Source organism: Pseudochaenichthys georgianus, chromosome 3, assembly GCF_902827115.2.
Source record: "Pseudochaenichthys georgianus chromosome 3, fPseGeo1.2, whole genome shotgun sequence".
NCBI lineage: Eukaryota > Metazoa > Chordata > Actinopteri > Perciformes > Channichthyidae > Pseudochaenichthys > Pseudochaenichthys georgianus.
The window spans coordinates 34,417,067-34,431,885 of NC_047505.1; the positions used below are offsets into that span (position 1 = coordinate 34,417,067).

A 14,819-nucleotide genomic window follows, 5' to 3' on the forward strand; every position below is an offset into this window, starting at 1 on the left:
TGTGTGTGTGTGTGTGTGTGTGTGTGTGTGTGTGTGTGTGTGTGTGTGTGTGTGTGTGTGTGTGTGTGTGTGGTGTGCGTGTGTGTGTGTGTGTGCGCGCGCGTGCGTGCATATGTGTGTGCGTGCGTGCGTGCGTGTGTGTGTGTGTGTGTGCGCGTGTGCTCGCGTGTGCTCGCGTGTGTGTGTCAAGGAGTATTTTGGACATTAACAGCTTAATTAGGATAAGACTAAGATATTGTTGAAAACAGCCCTTGATAATAACAGTGAACGTAAGGTATTGTTAGAAGTCGTAGTGTTGAAGTTAGCTGAAGGCGAGGGGAGGTCACTGAGGTTAGGGCCGGTCCACCTAAATCACAGACACGCATACATACAGTATTTTCTAATTTGCCCCTAAGCCAGGCAGATAGTTTCATATATGTTTTGGGTTTGATCCCCTCAAATTACCGCCGCCACCCTAAATACAAAGAGATAAATAGGATTTCAATATAATGCTCTGCCTCTGAAATGGCTTCAGAGACAGCAGCATGTCTCTCCAGAAACAATGTTCTGGTTAATCTCATAATCCACAAACCCCACAGTGAATTGTTTTCACTGGGACTGGGAGAAGGCGGTGAAAATGGCTAAATTTATCATTTGAGCTCAACAAGCAAAATGAACCTCAATCACATTTGCTGCACAGCTGTCAGCAGCACAACAGAAACTCAAACGGAAACTCCCTGCATGGCTTTATATCAAAAGGGGTTCTTGTACTCGTGATAAAAAAACTCAATGTCCCCTTACTAGCTTTTTTTCCTACGCTTTTTCAATCACAACTCAGTTATTTCGAAGAAGACCAAACAAAAAATTGTCAACAGAGCCACCTGACAATTGGTCAATATTGTGCAAGCCATGAATAGAACAACATTTTTAATGAGATGCAGTTCTAAGGAAAAATCTAGAAAGCTGATCTTTTATTTATTTCTCTCTCCTACACTCATAAAATGTGATTTAGGTAAACTGACAATTTATGATGGCCGGCAGTAAATGACTTTGTTAGGGTTATAGACTCTAATATATTGGTAAATTAAATTAATTTGTGCATCAAAACACTAATTTTCACAGAGCACTATGAGTCCAAGGACAACATAAACATGATTTTAGTTTCTTGGGGTTTTAAAGTAAGTACAAAACAGTCTTCCAGGTGTTTGCCTCGCTGCCTGAGTGTGACCTCCCCCATGTAGACATTTGTGAAATACATGAAAGTAATAATATTTGGGGGGAAAGTCTTTATACATTCCACTGTTCGTTTTGTCTACTGGAAGTGTGTATGTGTGTGAGTGTCAATATTTGAACTTGAGTTTGTGTGATTGTATTCTCTGTGAGTCCCTCTGTGTGTATATATCTGCACTGAGTTCTATTTTGCCAGTTTAATACAGAACATTGTTTACCGTTTTTATTCTGTATAAAACAATCCAGATGTACAAAGAGATATGTTTTTTTAAAGTTGTCACTTCTTTAAAAATCACTGCACTTGTTGACAATGATGCTGGAACAAACCTCTCTTCGTGGCAGGTTTTTTTTCCTCGTGTGGTTTTCAAGAACGCTTGGCTTGAATAGAGAAGCAGATCTGTTACGCATGAGCTGAGAGGGAAGGTCGAAGGAAAATGTCACAAACAAGCTTTACGACAGATTAATAAAACCCTGTCTTTCCCCATACACAACATTTAAGTTCAAACAGAAGCAGCTACAACATTTCGTCCCATCTGTCCTTTAGATCTGATTCACTAAGACCAAAAATAATGAAGGGTGGCACCTTAGCATCACAACTGACGCTCCCCAAACCCCCCCCCCCGTCGTGCACACATGCTTTCTGGCACAAAGTGTTCTGTGTGTGCCTTATACACCCTGCCAAGTCTTTGCTCTTCACCATATGTGCTCCCCTGCTCCAAGTGTCATGGAGAAAGGGGGGAGAGGAAAAAAAGGTGAGACAGGAGATAATCATCACCTCTTTGCATCACTGTTAGCTACGTCTCAGGTCAGAGCAGAGCATCGGAGCATCCCAAAATAACCAGGAACTCAGTCACTGTCCGTCCTGTTGGCCTGTGTGTGAAACCAGGCAGTATTTACAGTGCTGCTGACAAAGCATTACATTCCAAAGGCTTAGTGAAAGTCACGTTAACCAATGCAACTCAAACATTGGTTAACAACAGAGTCAGGTTTTGGTAGATTTTAGATTTAAGAAATTGAGCTAAATCTTGCCTGTCTTTACCCGTCACTAGCCAAGTGCCAGGGACTGGTTACATTTGACTGGACAGGCATTTCTGATTTAGGGCGTTCTCTTGGGGGACTGCTTGAGGCTAAAGAGAGGTTAACCAGCAACATTTTAATTTATAAACTGTATAGATGATTGTGAAGTGTCCTGTATGAAAAAAATATGAAAAAAATCATCAGTATTTACTGGGGTTGTTGATATCTGTCTGTCCTTGGTATCACTCAGCCCTCTCTCTCTCCCTTTTCTCTTTGTAGTCACACATCTGTGGGGTGCACAATGTTAAATATCAACCATTTATTTTTTTGAAATCTGTACAGTGTATATAAAAATATAAATGTGTATATAAAACAAAGATAATTCTGGTATTGTTGTGAATTTTTCAGAAGCTTTTTTAAAATTGATATTACAACATATAACAAGCGTCTTTGGGTTCAAGAAAAGCACTATATAAATATAATTTATTATTATTATATACATGTATTCATAGATGGTTGTTGGTAACTAATGAAAACTCAGTCAAAATCCTACTTAAATAGTATTTAAGGTACACAAGTATGTACTACATTACTGATGAAGAAAAATGATAGACACTAATGCACCACCATGTGTAAACAGTATTATTTAATATTTATGTATTTATAGTTGTAGCATGACTTGGAGCTAGTTTGAACTATTGTATATACTATTTTAGGATATATATGTTTAGTACTTTTTTTAGTACAGTGGTTCTAAACCTTGGGCCCCTCCTAAAATTTACAAATTAAAAATGAAAGGGTTATGAGAAAATAAAAATGTTACCTCGAAGATGTCTTCAAATTAAGCCTTTAAGAAGAGGATAACCTAACTTGTTATATACTGTGAGGTATTTTAGATACTCAAACAACTATAACCAAGGGGTCGGCCGCCAAAATACAATATTTCCTTTGACTTGCAAAGGACTGTAAGTATAAAACGGAGTTAAGTAAAGATATATTGTACTCTAACTGTAAAGATCTGTGTGTACATTTGAAAAGTTTTAAGTGCAGTTTTCATCTAAGTCACACATGTCAGAGAGACTTGCTGCTAACTCCCTGTCAATCCCAGTTCAGCCAGATTTTGGCTGTGGATAGCATCAATTTATTTTGTAGAAGTTTAATTATAAATACATGGACCAACTGATAAAGCCACAATCATTAGAAACGCTGCTGGAAATACACATCATTCTGCCCTCCATTTCACACTCTGCAAGCATGGGCCTGGATGTTAAGGGTAATTAACATGTCAATTGGTGCTGATCTCAAGAATTAAGGAAATTGCCTGCTCTGCCTCCTACACGCTACGTTTGACTGCAACTTCGAGATAAGATCTAACAGAAAAACGTTGTTTGTGTGTGATGTCGAGAAGGAATGTTTGTTTAATTTACCAGCTTATCTGACACCTCCATCATCAAAGTTAAACCTGTCAGTAGCATTAAGTTTTAGCAGTGAGAGCAGTTTCCCTTTGCGCTCCCCTGCAGAAGACACTGGAAGACGAGATGAAGGGTGGGGATGCTGGAGGTGGAAACAAGACAGCATGAGAAGAAGTGAACATCCAGGGGGGCAGGGGGGGGGGACTGCAGGGCTGAGGATGAAACTGAGAGTTGTCACGACACAGGAAGCCGCAATGGAGGATGACAGGAGCGCAGGGCTACAGATAGGCACAGTGGGTGTGCGTGGGCAACAAATACACTCCAAACAAGCCTCGGAGCACAAAGATGTGATTTGTGCTCCCCCTGCGTGTGGGATCCACAGGTGGCAGCTTTTTTCTTTGAAAGCAGGGAAATGTGACACCCAGCACGCTTCAGATACAACAGGATTATTGTATGTAGAGCAGGACAACAACACAGGCACAACAAGTTGAAATTGATTTAAACTTTTAATTTCCTCATGTGAACAGTGCATTATGAACAGGGGTTGGAAATGGTTTTGTATAATTCACATAAAAGGTAAAGAGCTGAAACAGCAATTCATAATAAATACAGATGTATGCATCCAAATACATACTTAAATAAAAGTATTCAATTATTGTCAGCAAAGTGTACTTAAATAATGATATATAAAAGTAGCCTAAAAAAACTCTACTGCAACTACTCTTATATATTACATAATATTCAATAGTTTAAATGGATGCAGCATCTTTACTCTGCTTAGCTGGTTGAGGTTCTTGCTCTTTATTCAATTAGGGTATTTTACTCTAACGTTTCCAAAACTAAAAATCACTTCCAAAGGGTCACTAGATAATTCTGAGTGGTTGTTAGATGATTATTAAGAGAGAAAAGGAAACAAATAAGATCTGTTAAACGTTTCCATCTTAATTTCTGGCCTTTTTGTGAAATATTGGTTACTTTTACCTGTTTAAGAAATACGTATTTCAATTTTGAACAGTGTATTGTAGCCTATTTACTAAGAGGATATTTTTTCTAATCCTAAAAGAAATGAATAAGCATGGCTGTCAAAAAATGTCAAGTAAAACACCTGTAGAGTCAAACACACAGCATGTTCCCTTGAAGTACAAGCATTGGAAAATGGAAATACCTCAAAATAACAGCTCTGTGCTTGAGTAGGCTATATGCACTGTCCACCGCTGATGAGGATGTATGGTGGCACAGATGGCGGAGGCACAGAGCACGCAGAGGGGAACCCTTCTGACATCACCTGCGTCTATTTTAGGACAAGCTGGGAACATGAACCCATAAGCTTTGATTCTGGCTCAACATATTCTTCCTTCAGTGATAAGAAAGGAACTGCACATCAACGTTCGTCTCATGTCTGTTGATTTCATGGTTGTGTAACACCTAGACAGCGGATCATGTGCATATTATGATTCTACAGGCGTACATCTATTTGAGATTCTGTGCACATCTCCTGGCCAGAGGGCATTTCCCTTCTGCTCCGAGTACAAGGTTTCACTGAACCAACATGACACACAGCAAGGCAAGAAAATCTCCCCACAGCCAACTCACACTGATGCAGCGGCAGAGAGAAGTATAACCTTGTTTACATTGCTTAAAGCATAAATATATTTGCTTTAATTGGGGACTCGGCACGGCAGAGAATTTCACTGATACTTTCTCATAAAAGCTGTAATGAAAAACACAGACTTTCCCATGGTTACCATTGTTTTTATCCTTTAATGTCATACTACTTGTTGATTTTATTGATCTAACTGGTCTTAAAATATGTTCAACATCCATATGAATATTGAAGCTGTGAACTGATATCTCATATTGTTCTGTGCATGACAAATAAGCTATGTAAGCTATATTATGGGTTGTAGGTGCATTATTTCACAATGAGATGCCAGGATCAGCAAGTGCTTTAGATTGCCCGTCAGTGGATATCAGGTGATCTGCTTCCCTCTGGTGTCCATACACTCACACTGCAAGCCACACAACCTTTATTATGCAACAAATGATGTTCATACGGTCATCCATGGTAACCTTTAGTGTGTTATTTAACCCTTTAGTGGGAGGAAATAGAAATGACAAAGCTATGTAGACAACATTTATTAAATAACCAGCATGTCTGTAATAGGCACAGTAACATCTTTGAACAGAACCAAGCCAAGACAATTCAACAAGCTACGCTAATGTGTGATTCAATGTGTTTCTTTATAATCATCTTGTATAACTGACTATCTGCTTGTAACCATTTATCAAAGCGGGCTTATTCAGTAAGCATCTCACACATTGAGAACTTTTAATATACAGTTTTTATCAGATATGTACAATTCATGTAGAATATTAAGAACCCCTTTCTAACATTATACTGCGTTAACCCATCCACAAACTTCCCTCAGCTTCCACAAATGTTCTTCTTTATATAATGAAAATAAATATAGGGTGGGGGCTTTCATGGCAAATTATTTCATGCAGAGGATATTACAAGATACACGTGTTCTCAACATTTTCCATCCAAGTGGAGAATCACAGCTAACCTCTGGAGGCTGTTTCTTGGTTATACCGCTGATATTTCCCCATGCCCCTCCTTTAATGTGTCTCTGAGCAGGTCTACAGAGCCTTGGCTCTTACTGGCTCTCCTTCTCCAGGTACTCCAGGCTGGGTGCGTCCAACCTCTGCTCTTGGTCACGGTTCTTTGCGAATTCCTGCAGCAGATCCATGATCTCTCCTTGGTAAACCTCAGGGGTGGGCTGAGCCTCTGTAAGCACAAAGAGAACAGTTTTCATTACGACCAATGTCTAAAGAACAACAAGCACACAGAGGGGAGCCCTCCTGACATCACTTTGGTCTATTTTAGGAAAAACTGACAACATAAAACTAAAAGGCTGACGTTTACTTATTCAACATGATCTTTTGCTCCTGCTGCTAGGGAAAAGAATCACCTGGATGTTTGTGGTTTTCATTATTGAGTAATGAAAAAAACAAAGTTATGATCCTTCACACAGGCAACAGCAGCCAAACAACATCTCTGCTGTCAGACATTAGATAACATAAGATGGAACTTTATTGATCCCAATTTGGGATTGTTTTGTGTTGCAGCAGCATAAAAAGACATGGCATTGTACAATAAAAATTAAAAGACAAGAAATTAGACGCTGTGCTATCAGGTCTCTCCATATTGCTAATGGCCAGTACAGCATAATTCAAAGCCCATCAGTGGTCAGACTTTGGAAATGCTCAGCTTATTATTCTGTTTATTTGAAACCATCTCATTAATAATTTGAGACTAAAACTATTTATGCAGACTTTATTTGAGTAAAGAAAGCAACAGCTTTTGTTTTGTCTAGCCACTTGGACACGTGTTGGTGCTAAACTCACACTGATTGAGTTTTTCAGCTGTTCCGCATAACTGAATCAAATTAGGGAAAATTAGATGAATAAAGCGGGTAAATTATACTGGGACAGGGAATGAGCAATGAGGATGAAGTCTGAGCCAAATGGAACGTTGAAGAAACAGCAACACGAGTGGAGTTTATTTGTAGGCAGAACACTGATTTAATTATCGAGGCATCCTCAGCCATGAATAATTGCCAGTTAAAAAAAAAAAAAAAAAAGGCTTTTTGTATAATACCCACTGCAATTTTTCTGCATTTTGTTGTGTTACAGACTGAATTTAAAAGACGCAAGTCTGATATCACTGTCGCTGTTGGAGCAAATAGTAGGGATGCAACGATATATCGAATATCGCGGTAAATAAATGTCTCAATACCGTCGTGAGACTGACAAAATCTACCGTGATTTCTTTAAATCATTTTTATTTTTAAACCTTTATTTAATCAGGTGGTCCCATTGAGATCATCGATCTCTTTTTCAAGGGAGACCTGTCCAACATGGCAGCAAGTAGGTTACAACATGAACATAAAACAACAGATAACAAAAGGACATCGTATTTACAGGGCTACATGTACATACCTAGAGACATTGACAAGTACCAACAGTATATTTATATCTCGCCCTGTCAATAAGCCTCACCTTCTTGGCAAAAACTGTATTGTTTTTGAAGTGGTGGAGCGACAATGCACAGTTTGACCCACTGCTGTCACCCATGGCCAAAGCATATCTCTCTGTCCCAGCAACATCAGTACCAAGCAAGAGAGGGGGGCATGGCCGGTGGAGGCATGGGTGGAGGCATGTGTGGAGGCATGTGTGCGGTTTTTTTCCACAGCAGGGGATATTGTAAACGACCAAACATCCCGGCTTCTACCTGGAAATGTGGACATGCTCATATTCCTAAAAGATAACCTTGATGATGCTGAGTGAGTGAGTTAGAGTTGAGTTACTTGAAAAACTAAAGTGAAACTTGATTTATTCTATTGCAGGGTCTGATTATTATATTGTTGACACTTTAAAATACTACTATCCTACTAAAATGCTGTACAAATCAGATTTATTATTTAATAAAGGGAAAAAAAGAAGAAAAAAAAAAATCACATTTTTTTTCTTCTTTCTTTTTATATATATATATATATATATATATATATATATAGCGATAAATATCGTACCGTGGACTTTTTAATCGCGATATTATCGTACCGTGAGTTTTTGGTATCGTTACATCCCTAGCAAATAGTGTTATTTGCAACTTGAGTGAACATTAATATTGCAAAGCTGAAATGTATTTGTGTCATTAAATATTTAAATGTTTTGCTCTGAAAATCTAAAGCATTTCAACATTCCCTTAAGTGTCTAAAATGCCTCTGACTGGAGTGTTGCCAGCCCTCTAACTAATGATGATAATGCCATATGTCTACTGTACTGTTTGAGAGGCAATATCACATGTCTATAACGAATGGATCTGGCCCTTCCTACATCCAGGACATGGTTAAACCGTACACCCCAGCGCGTGCACTCCGCTCTGCATCAACCAAATGGCTCGCTGCACCATCGCTGCGAAGGGGACCCAAGTTCCCATCAGTAAAAACACGTGGGTTTGCTATCCTGGCTCCAAAATGGTGGAATGAGCTCCCCATTGACATCAGGACAGCAGATAGCTTACACACCTTCCAGCGCAGACTGAAAACTCATCTCTTTCGACTCCACTTCGAGCGATAGAACTATTAACAAAGCACTTGTATACTAATAAAGGGCTGGCTTATCGAAAGCCAGTTGAGTAGCACTTGAAATGTTTTTGCTCTATGAAGCCTGATGTACTTTATGATTCTGTTTTCTTCAAGTTTGTATTTTGTTGGTCGAACGCACTTATTGTAAGTCGCTTTGGATAAAAGCGTCAGCTAAATGCAATGTAATGTAATGTCTGAGGAGAAACTATGAGATGTTCTCTCACCTGTTGCCCAGTAGTAGATGTCCCAGTCGTTGCTTGGTTCATTAATCAGTCTGTCGTACTGATACAGCTGGCTCGCTGTCATTGTGTTCAGGTATCGCTTCGCAAAAAGGCTGCAAGAGAGATGGGGAATTAGGTTCAGGCTTTTCTCTAAATTGACCGGTGAATGGACAGCACACAGGAAACAGCTTCTTCTTTGGGTTTCTTCATATTGCATTAATGCCTGCTTCTGGTGTTGGTCCTTGTCTACGTCCCTTTGTCCTAGATTTAAGAGGATGTCTTCTTCAAAGTTTCTAGTTGTTCTACTGTATACTTCCTATAGCATGTAAATCTGTGATTTTGGAGGTTTACAAATATTAAGGTCCTCACTCACACCTGGCCCTTTTTGTCCATCTGTAAATTATGTAACGGAAATGTTGTATTTATAAAGGCATATTCATATTTATGTAAATGTTTCCATCTGAGAAATTCTAGAAGCCATCGTCTCCGGTATGTGCTGTGATGTGCGTGTTGTATGTTGGATGAAACAGCTGCTAGACCTGGCCAAGACAGTCCTGAGATGGGGATTTTTTAAATCTCAAATTAGGCTTTTCATAGTTAAATTCCCCCTCCTGCCCCCTTACACTGCTTTTAATTACCTGTAGGATGTTTTCCTACAATGAAAAATGTGCTGATGACTACTGATTACGATTATTTTAGTGTCCATTGTTGCCTGGCCCAGCCATCTTATATGCTGTTTCAACTAGAAAGAGGAAAAACTTTAAGAATTCATTTTTTTTTTTTAAAGGTACAATTTAAACTTGAGATACAGCTGTACTGCACCACCGCTCTAGTGTGTGATTTGCTTTAAGAAAAAACAACACACCAACATGACGGATTATAGAAAAACTCTTCAGTGTAACAACCTGAGCAGAATGCAGTTCTCCAACATGCCCCTTTTGCGACTCTCGTACAGCAGGCGGCGCTTCTTAATGTCAATGGCCTCGCCGGGGCGCTCATCCCAGGGAGGCAGAGGGATCTCAATCAGGTCTGCCCTGGTGTCGTCTGCCGTATCTCCACGGTAACCACGGGATGATACCAGCCCTGTGAAAGCAGGTCTCATTGCTGCCTGGCACACCCCTGAAACCAGCTGGCGGGGGGAAAACACACAGGTTGACAAATATTAGTACAGTGTGTTGCAGGAAATATCACATCATTTTTGACAATATATATCTAAATATCATACAATATTGTATGTTAATTAGTGCTGCTTTCACACAAAATGTACACATTTATATTTGTATTTTTTTTTTTAAAACAGTAATGGCTATCAAACTGAGACCAATCTTATGAAGGTAGATATGGTGCAAAATGCGAGAGCGTGTAAAACCTGATGTGAGCACTTGCAGAAAAAAAATCTGAGCTTGTGTGCACGTAACTGTGAATCAAATGGACACTTGTATAAAATATCCACGTAACTGTGAACCTAATTTGAAGTCACAGAAGAAAAAAAAAGTTTTGTACCTTGTAAAAAAAAAAATGAACTTAGTGATGAAATGTTCACTTGCAGAAAAATACATATTTTTTAAATATATTTTCCATTACAACTGCAACTTGGTTATTACAACCTCTCAAATCAGTCATTACAACTTGACGAATCTGCTCTGTGGCAGTATACATTGAGGAATCTGCGGTCTTGACTTTTGCTACACTTCTTGCTATAAATGTGTCGCAAAAGTAATTTTCACCTGTAGATGTGGGGGGAGGGAGGGGGGTTGGAGCGAAGGGGCGGAGCTATCAGAACAACGAGGCTTGGGTCAGTCACAGTCACGTCGAACCGGATGACTGCGGGAACAGTACTGAAATAATGACAAGTTTTATAATTATCTTGGGCTCCTGCTGTGTTTTTAAAGCCTTTGTAAATTATCCATGCTATTTTCTATTTAGAACAAAGACTTCAGAATCTTAAAATCCCTTCACGTTTGTATGCAATTGTGCTAAATTCAACTCTGGAATCAAGCAAATATTAATATGTTTGAATGACATTAGTTATTTATATTTTGATATCACTTAATTATACGTTTGATACATTTAAGTCGAGCTAAGGTACATGTGATGGTAGCTAGTTAGTGCTCTTACCTGTGAGGCCTCCTCCACACAGCATAATAACCAGACTGTATTATTCAAACTAAGTACCAGTTCTAGATCCTTGACTTTAGACAAACAATTCAAAAGACAAAATGTATTTAAAGACCAATCTTTATTTGAATGTGCCTCTTAACCTGATATATTAGTTATACAGTAATAGTATTGATAATCTAAAAAAAACGTAGTAACTCAACAGTTAACTTTATATTTCTTATTGTCTAAAGCATTTATTATTTTCATTTTTCCCCTCTCATATTCAGTGTGGACGGATTGAGACAGCGTGGTGTCCAGAGGGCTGCAGAGACTTCAGGGAGAAACCTCCGTGTGATGGACGTCCTGTCTGTTGGTGTGGAGAGGACTGAGGGTCTTTCCTCGGCGAGGAGGACCAGGCCTGATGGAGGAGCCCATGCTGGGCATAGCTGATACCAACTGCACAGGCCTAGTCTGTCACGTTATTTGACTAAATGTGTTTACTTATACATTTAATAGGTTTACACCTTCTGTCCATATGTGCTTTTTATTTAAAACATGTTTGATTACGTTTTGGTTCACATTTCAATAAATTGTATTTGCACTCCTTTTGTCCATTATTCTTACTGAAAATGTTAGATTACACATTCACATCTGACTGAAGATTGGCCCCATTTATTTGTGATGTTGCAAACTCTGCGGTACAAGGCACAGGTGATGTGAAGCTCATAAAGTGAGGCGAATAGAAATAATCAGCTGGAGTGTAGATGTGGAAATAGATGCATCCCATCAGCTGACTGTTTTTCGCCACACTTTATAAGCCTGACTTCTCTGAGGTGCAGGCAGCGTCACAAACATATTATGGTCCTGATAGACTACAAAAATATTCGGTGTGCAGATCTTTGTTTTCACAATACAAGTAGTTTCTTAGTGAATGTCCTGTACCGGTCTTAACATCTCATAACATCAGCCTTTAATGTTCCTCTTGGATGTTCTTCTTGACCCTCATAGAAAGAGGAGATGCTGAGTTGTGTCTTTCAGACATGTCCTTTCCTAACAAAAATGACAGGAAACATAAAACATTATTGCAGAACAAGTGTGTTATTTATGAAAGAGGTGTGTTTAGGGGCTGTTGATATAATTATTTTTTAATTTTAATCAGATTATGAATGAACAGTATGAAATTCATCAACATTGAAATATATGTTATTATCAAAATAATATTTAACTGTTATCTTTTGAACTGTAGAAGCTTGTAGAAGCTTGCTCTGTTGTCTCACTGAAAGAATAACTTTTACCACGTTTTTTCAATCAATCAATGTTTATTTATATAGCCCAATATCACAAATGTTACATTTGTCTCAGTGGTCTTCTTTTTACAGACAATATTGAGAGATAAATAGTAGCAGTTCTCACTATGTGTTAAATAGCTTTGCCTTCAATACATTAAATTAGAAAGCTGACAAAGTCATATTGCTTGTTAACATCTAAATGTAACTTTTTGCATGGAAAAAACCCTCAACTTAACTGATGTGTAGGTGATCTAGTATTGTTTAATGGAATGTATATCAGTGTATTCAAGTCAATACTTCATTTATTTAAACCAATATCTTTCTTGATTCTTTGTACAGTATGAAAAAAGAGTCTTTGTACCTGAGCTGAAGTTCACTGCTGTGAGGAGTCCAGTTCTGTCTCTCACTCTCTGGTCCAGCCTGTCTGCATCACCTGGACACCTTAAACAAACAGATATATATGTAAAGAACCATGTGTACAAACAATATAACTGATTATCTTCTGTTGAACATGTTGGATTGTGTATTGTCCGAGTCAGGGTCGTTTTTATTTTACTGTAACTTTGGAAGTTGTGTTACTAATGCTTACTGTTTATTTGATACCCATTTGGTAATGCAATTAATAAAAACAACAAGGTTTGGGTTCGTTCTTCAAATGACTGTGACGTTAACGTGTAAGCTCAATAATGAACTCCAGCTCAACGAACCATATTGTAATATCTAAGTAATCATCTTGAAATATGACATTAACAATTGTAATATACTCACATCTTATTGTGAGGTTGATTTCACATACACTACTTCGACGTTAGCTAAATAGCATGGATAATTTACAAAGGCTTTAAAAACACAGCAGGAGCCCAAGACAATTATAAAACGTGTCATTATTTCAGTACAGTTCAATTAGCTTTATTTTCATAAACGGTTATCAACCGTTAGTGCCAAAGCAGTAGGCTATAATATATTAATTACTGCTGTAGACTACAACCACTACTTGTTTAGCTAGCATAAACGCAACAAAGCTAGCGTTAGCTGGCTAACTGACGTTATTTTGCCGCTAAACTGCACGATATAAAACGGTGGTCTTCAAAGCGGATTTAATCCTCAATCACAATAATAATATTCAAAGTAATGGGCAAAACTTACCGTTGATTGCCGCGCCATGTCAGCGGACTGGTAGCGACACGAACCGTTAGCTAACAGTTAGCCCCGCAGTCATCCGTTTCGACCTGACTGTGACTGTGACTGACCCAAGCCTTGTTGTTCTGATAGCTCCGCCCCTTCGCTCCAAAACCCTCCCTCCCCCCACATCTACAGGTGAAAATTACTTTTGCGACACATTTATCGGAAGAAGTGTAGCAAAAGTCAAGACCGCAGATTCGTCGATGTATACTGCCACAGAGCAGATTCGTCAAGTTGTAATGACTGATTTGAGAGGTTGTAATAACCAAGTTGCAGTTGTAATGGAAAATATATTTAAAAAATATGTATTTTTCTGCAAGTGAACATTTCATCACTAAGTTCATTTTTTTTCTACAAGGTACAACACTTTTTTTTTCTTCTGTGACTTCAAATTAGGTTCACAGTTACGTGGATATTTTATACAAGTGTCCATTTGATTCACAGTTACGTGCACACAAGCTCAGATTTTTTTTCTGCAAGTGCTCACATCAGGTTTTACACGCTCTTGCATTTTGCACCATATCTACCTTCATTAATCTTCAATCATTTATTTAATTATATGTATCTATATTTTCATTTATCCACCAATACATGTGTTGGTTTGATTGTCCCCCTACCTATCTTTGCTAGTAAATTCAACTCATTTTCATATAATATGATATAATCGTTTGGTTTCAAGATCTGTATTTCTACACAGCAAGATGAAGACATTTTGAGACTACATTTACTACAAAAAAGATGTTAAACCATGCTGTCCTGGATTGTATAACTGTCCTGCTGCACAACATGCGTTACGTCAATGCTACGTAACGAGACTGAACACAACAATGCACGCTAGTTATTCAACCACAACATCGAATATAATGTTGCGACATTACAATTACTTTATACTCATGTTAAATAGTGTAAATCAGCGTGAGATCTTTAAACAGCCGTCCACTTTAGAGTCTATTTATATGATTGCAACGACCGTAACATTAACTAGCATTCAAACTTTAACAAACATACAGATAATTGTACCGATAATAAGATAACTCACTCTTCTTGCAACCACAGAAGACAGCATTTTTGACCTTTTTCTTGAAACGTTTAGAGACTTCAATGTGAAATGCTTCTACGCCGTGAAAACGCTGCTGAACTCTGAATGTCAGACTCAAATCAGTAAAATTACACAAGCAGGTTTTATGTCACAGCAGCACACGGACCACGATCGAGGTAGGACCGGAAGCAACGCATTGT

At 38.4% G+C, this 14,819-nt stretch overlaps 1 protein-coding gene and 1 long non-coding RNA gene across 3 annotated transcripts; both read right to left on the reverse strand.

Moving 5' to 3' along the window:
* Nucleotides 1-5,759: 5,759 nt before the first annotated feature.
* Nucleotides 5,760-14,753, reverse strand: sdhaf2 (succinate dehydrogenase complex assembly factor 2). Its single transcript, XM_034110758.2, has 4 exons — nucleotides 14,620-14,753; nucleotides 9,915-10,138; nucleotides 9,013-9,122; nucleotides 5,760-6,426 (listed from the first exon to the last, which is right to left on the reverse strand). Exons 1-4 carry the CDS (start codon nucleotides 14,644-14,646, stop codon nucleotides 6,296-6,298), a joined length of 492 nt encoding a protein of 163 aa, XP_033966649.1. The 5' UTR covers nucleotides 14,647-14,753; the 3' UTR covers nucleotides 5,760-6,295.
* LOC139435845 (uncharacterized) lies at nucleotides 10,740-13,659 on the reverse strand. 2 transcript variants are annotated; one of them, XR_011645057.1, is made up of 4 exons: nucleotides 13,545-13,659; nucleotides 12,760-12,839; nucleotides 12,052-12,159; nucleotides 10,740-10,847 (listed from the first exon to the last, which is right to left on the reverse strand). It is a non-coding gene; the product is annotated as an uncharacterized lncRNA (long non-coding RNA). The 2 variants fall into 2 exon arrangements; XR_011645056.1 differs by lacking the exon at nucleotides 10,740-10,847 and having other exon boundaries at nucleotides 11,264-12,159; nucleotides 13,545-13,657.
* Nucleotides 14,754-14,819: the final 66 nt, after the last annotated feature.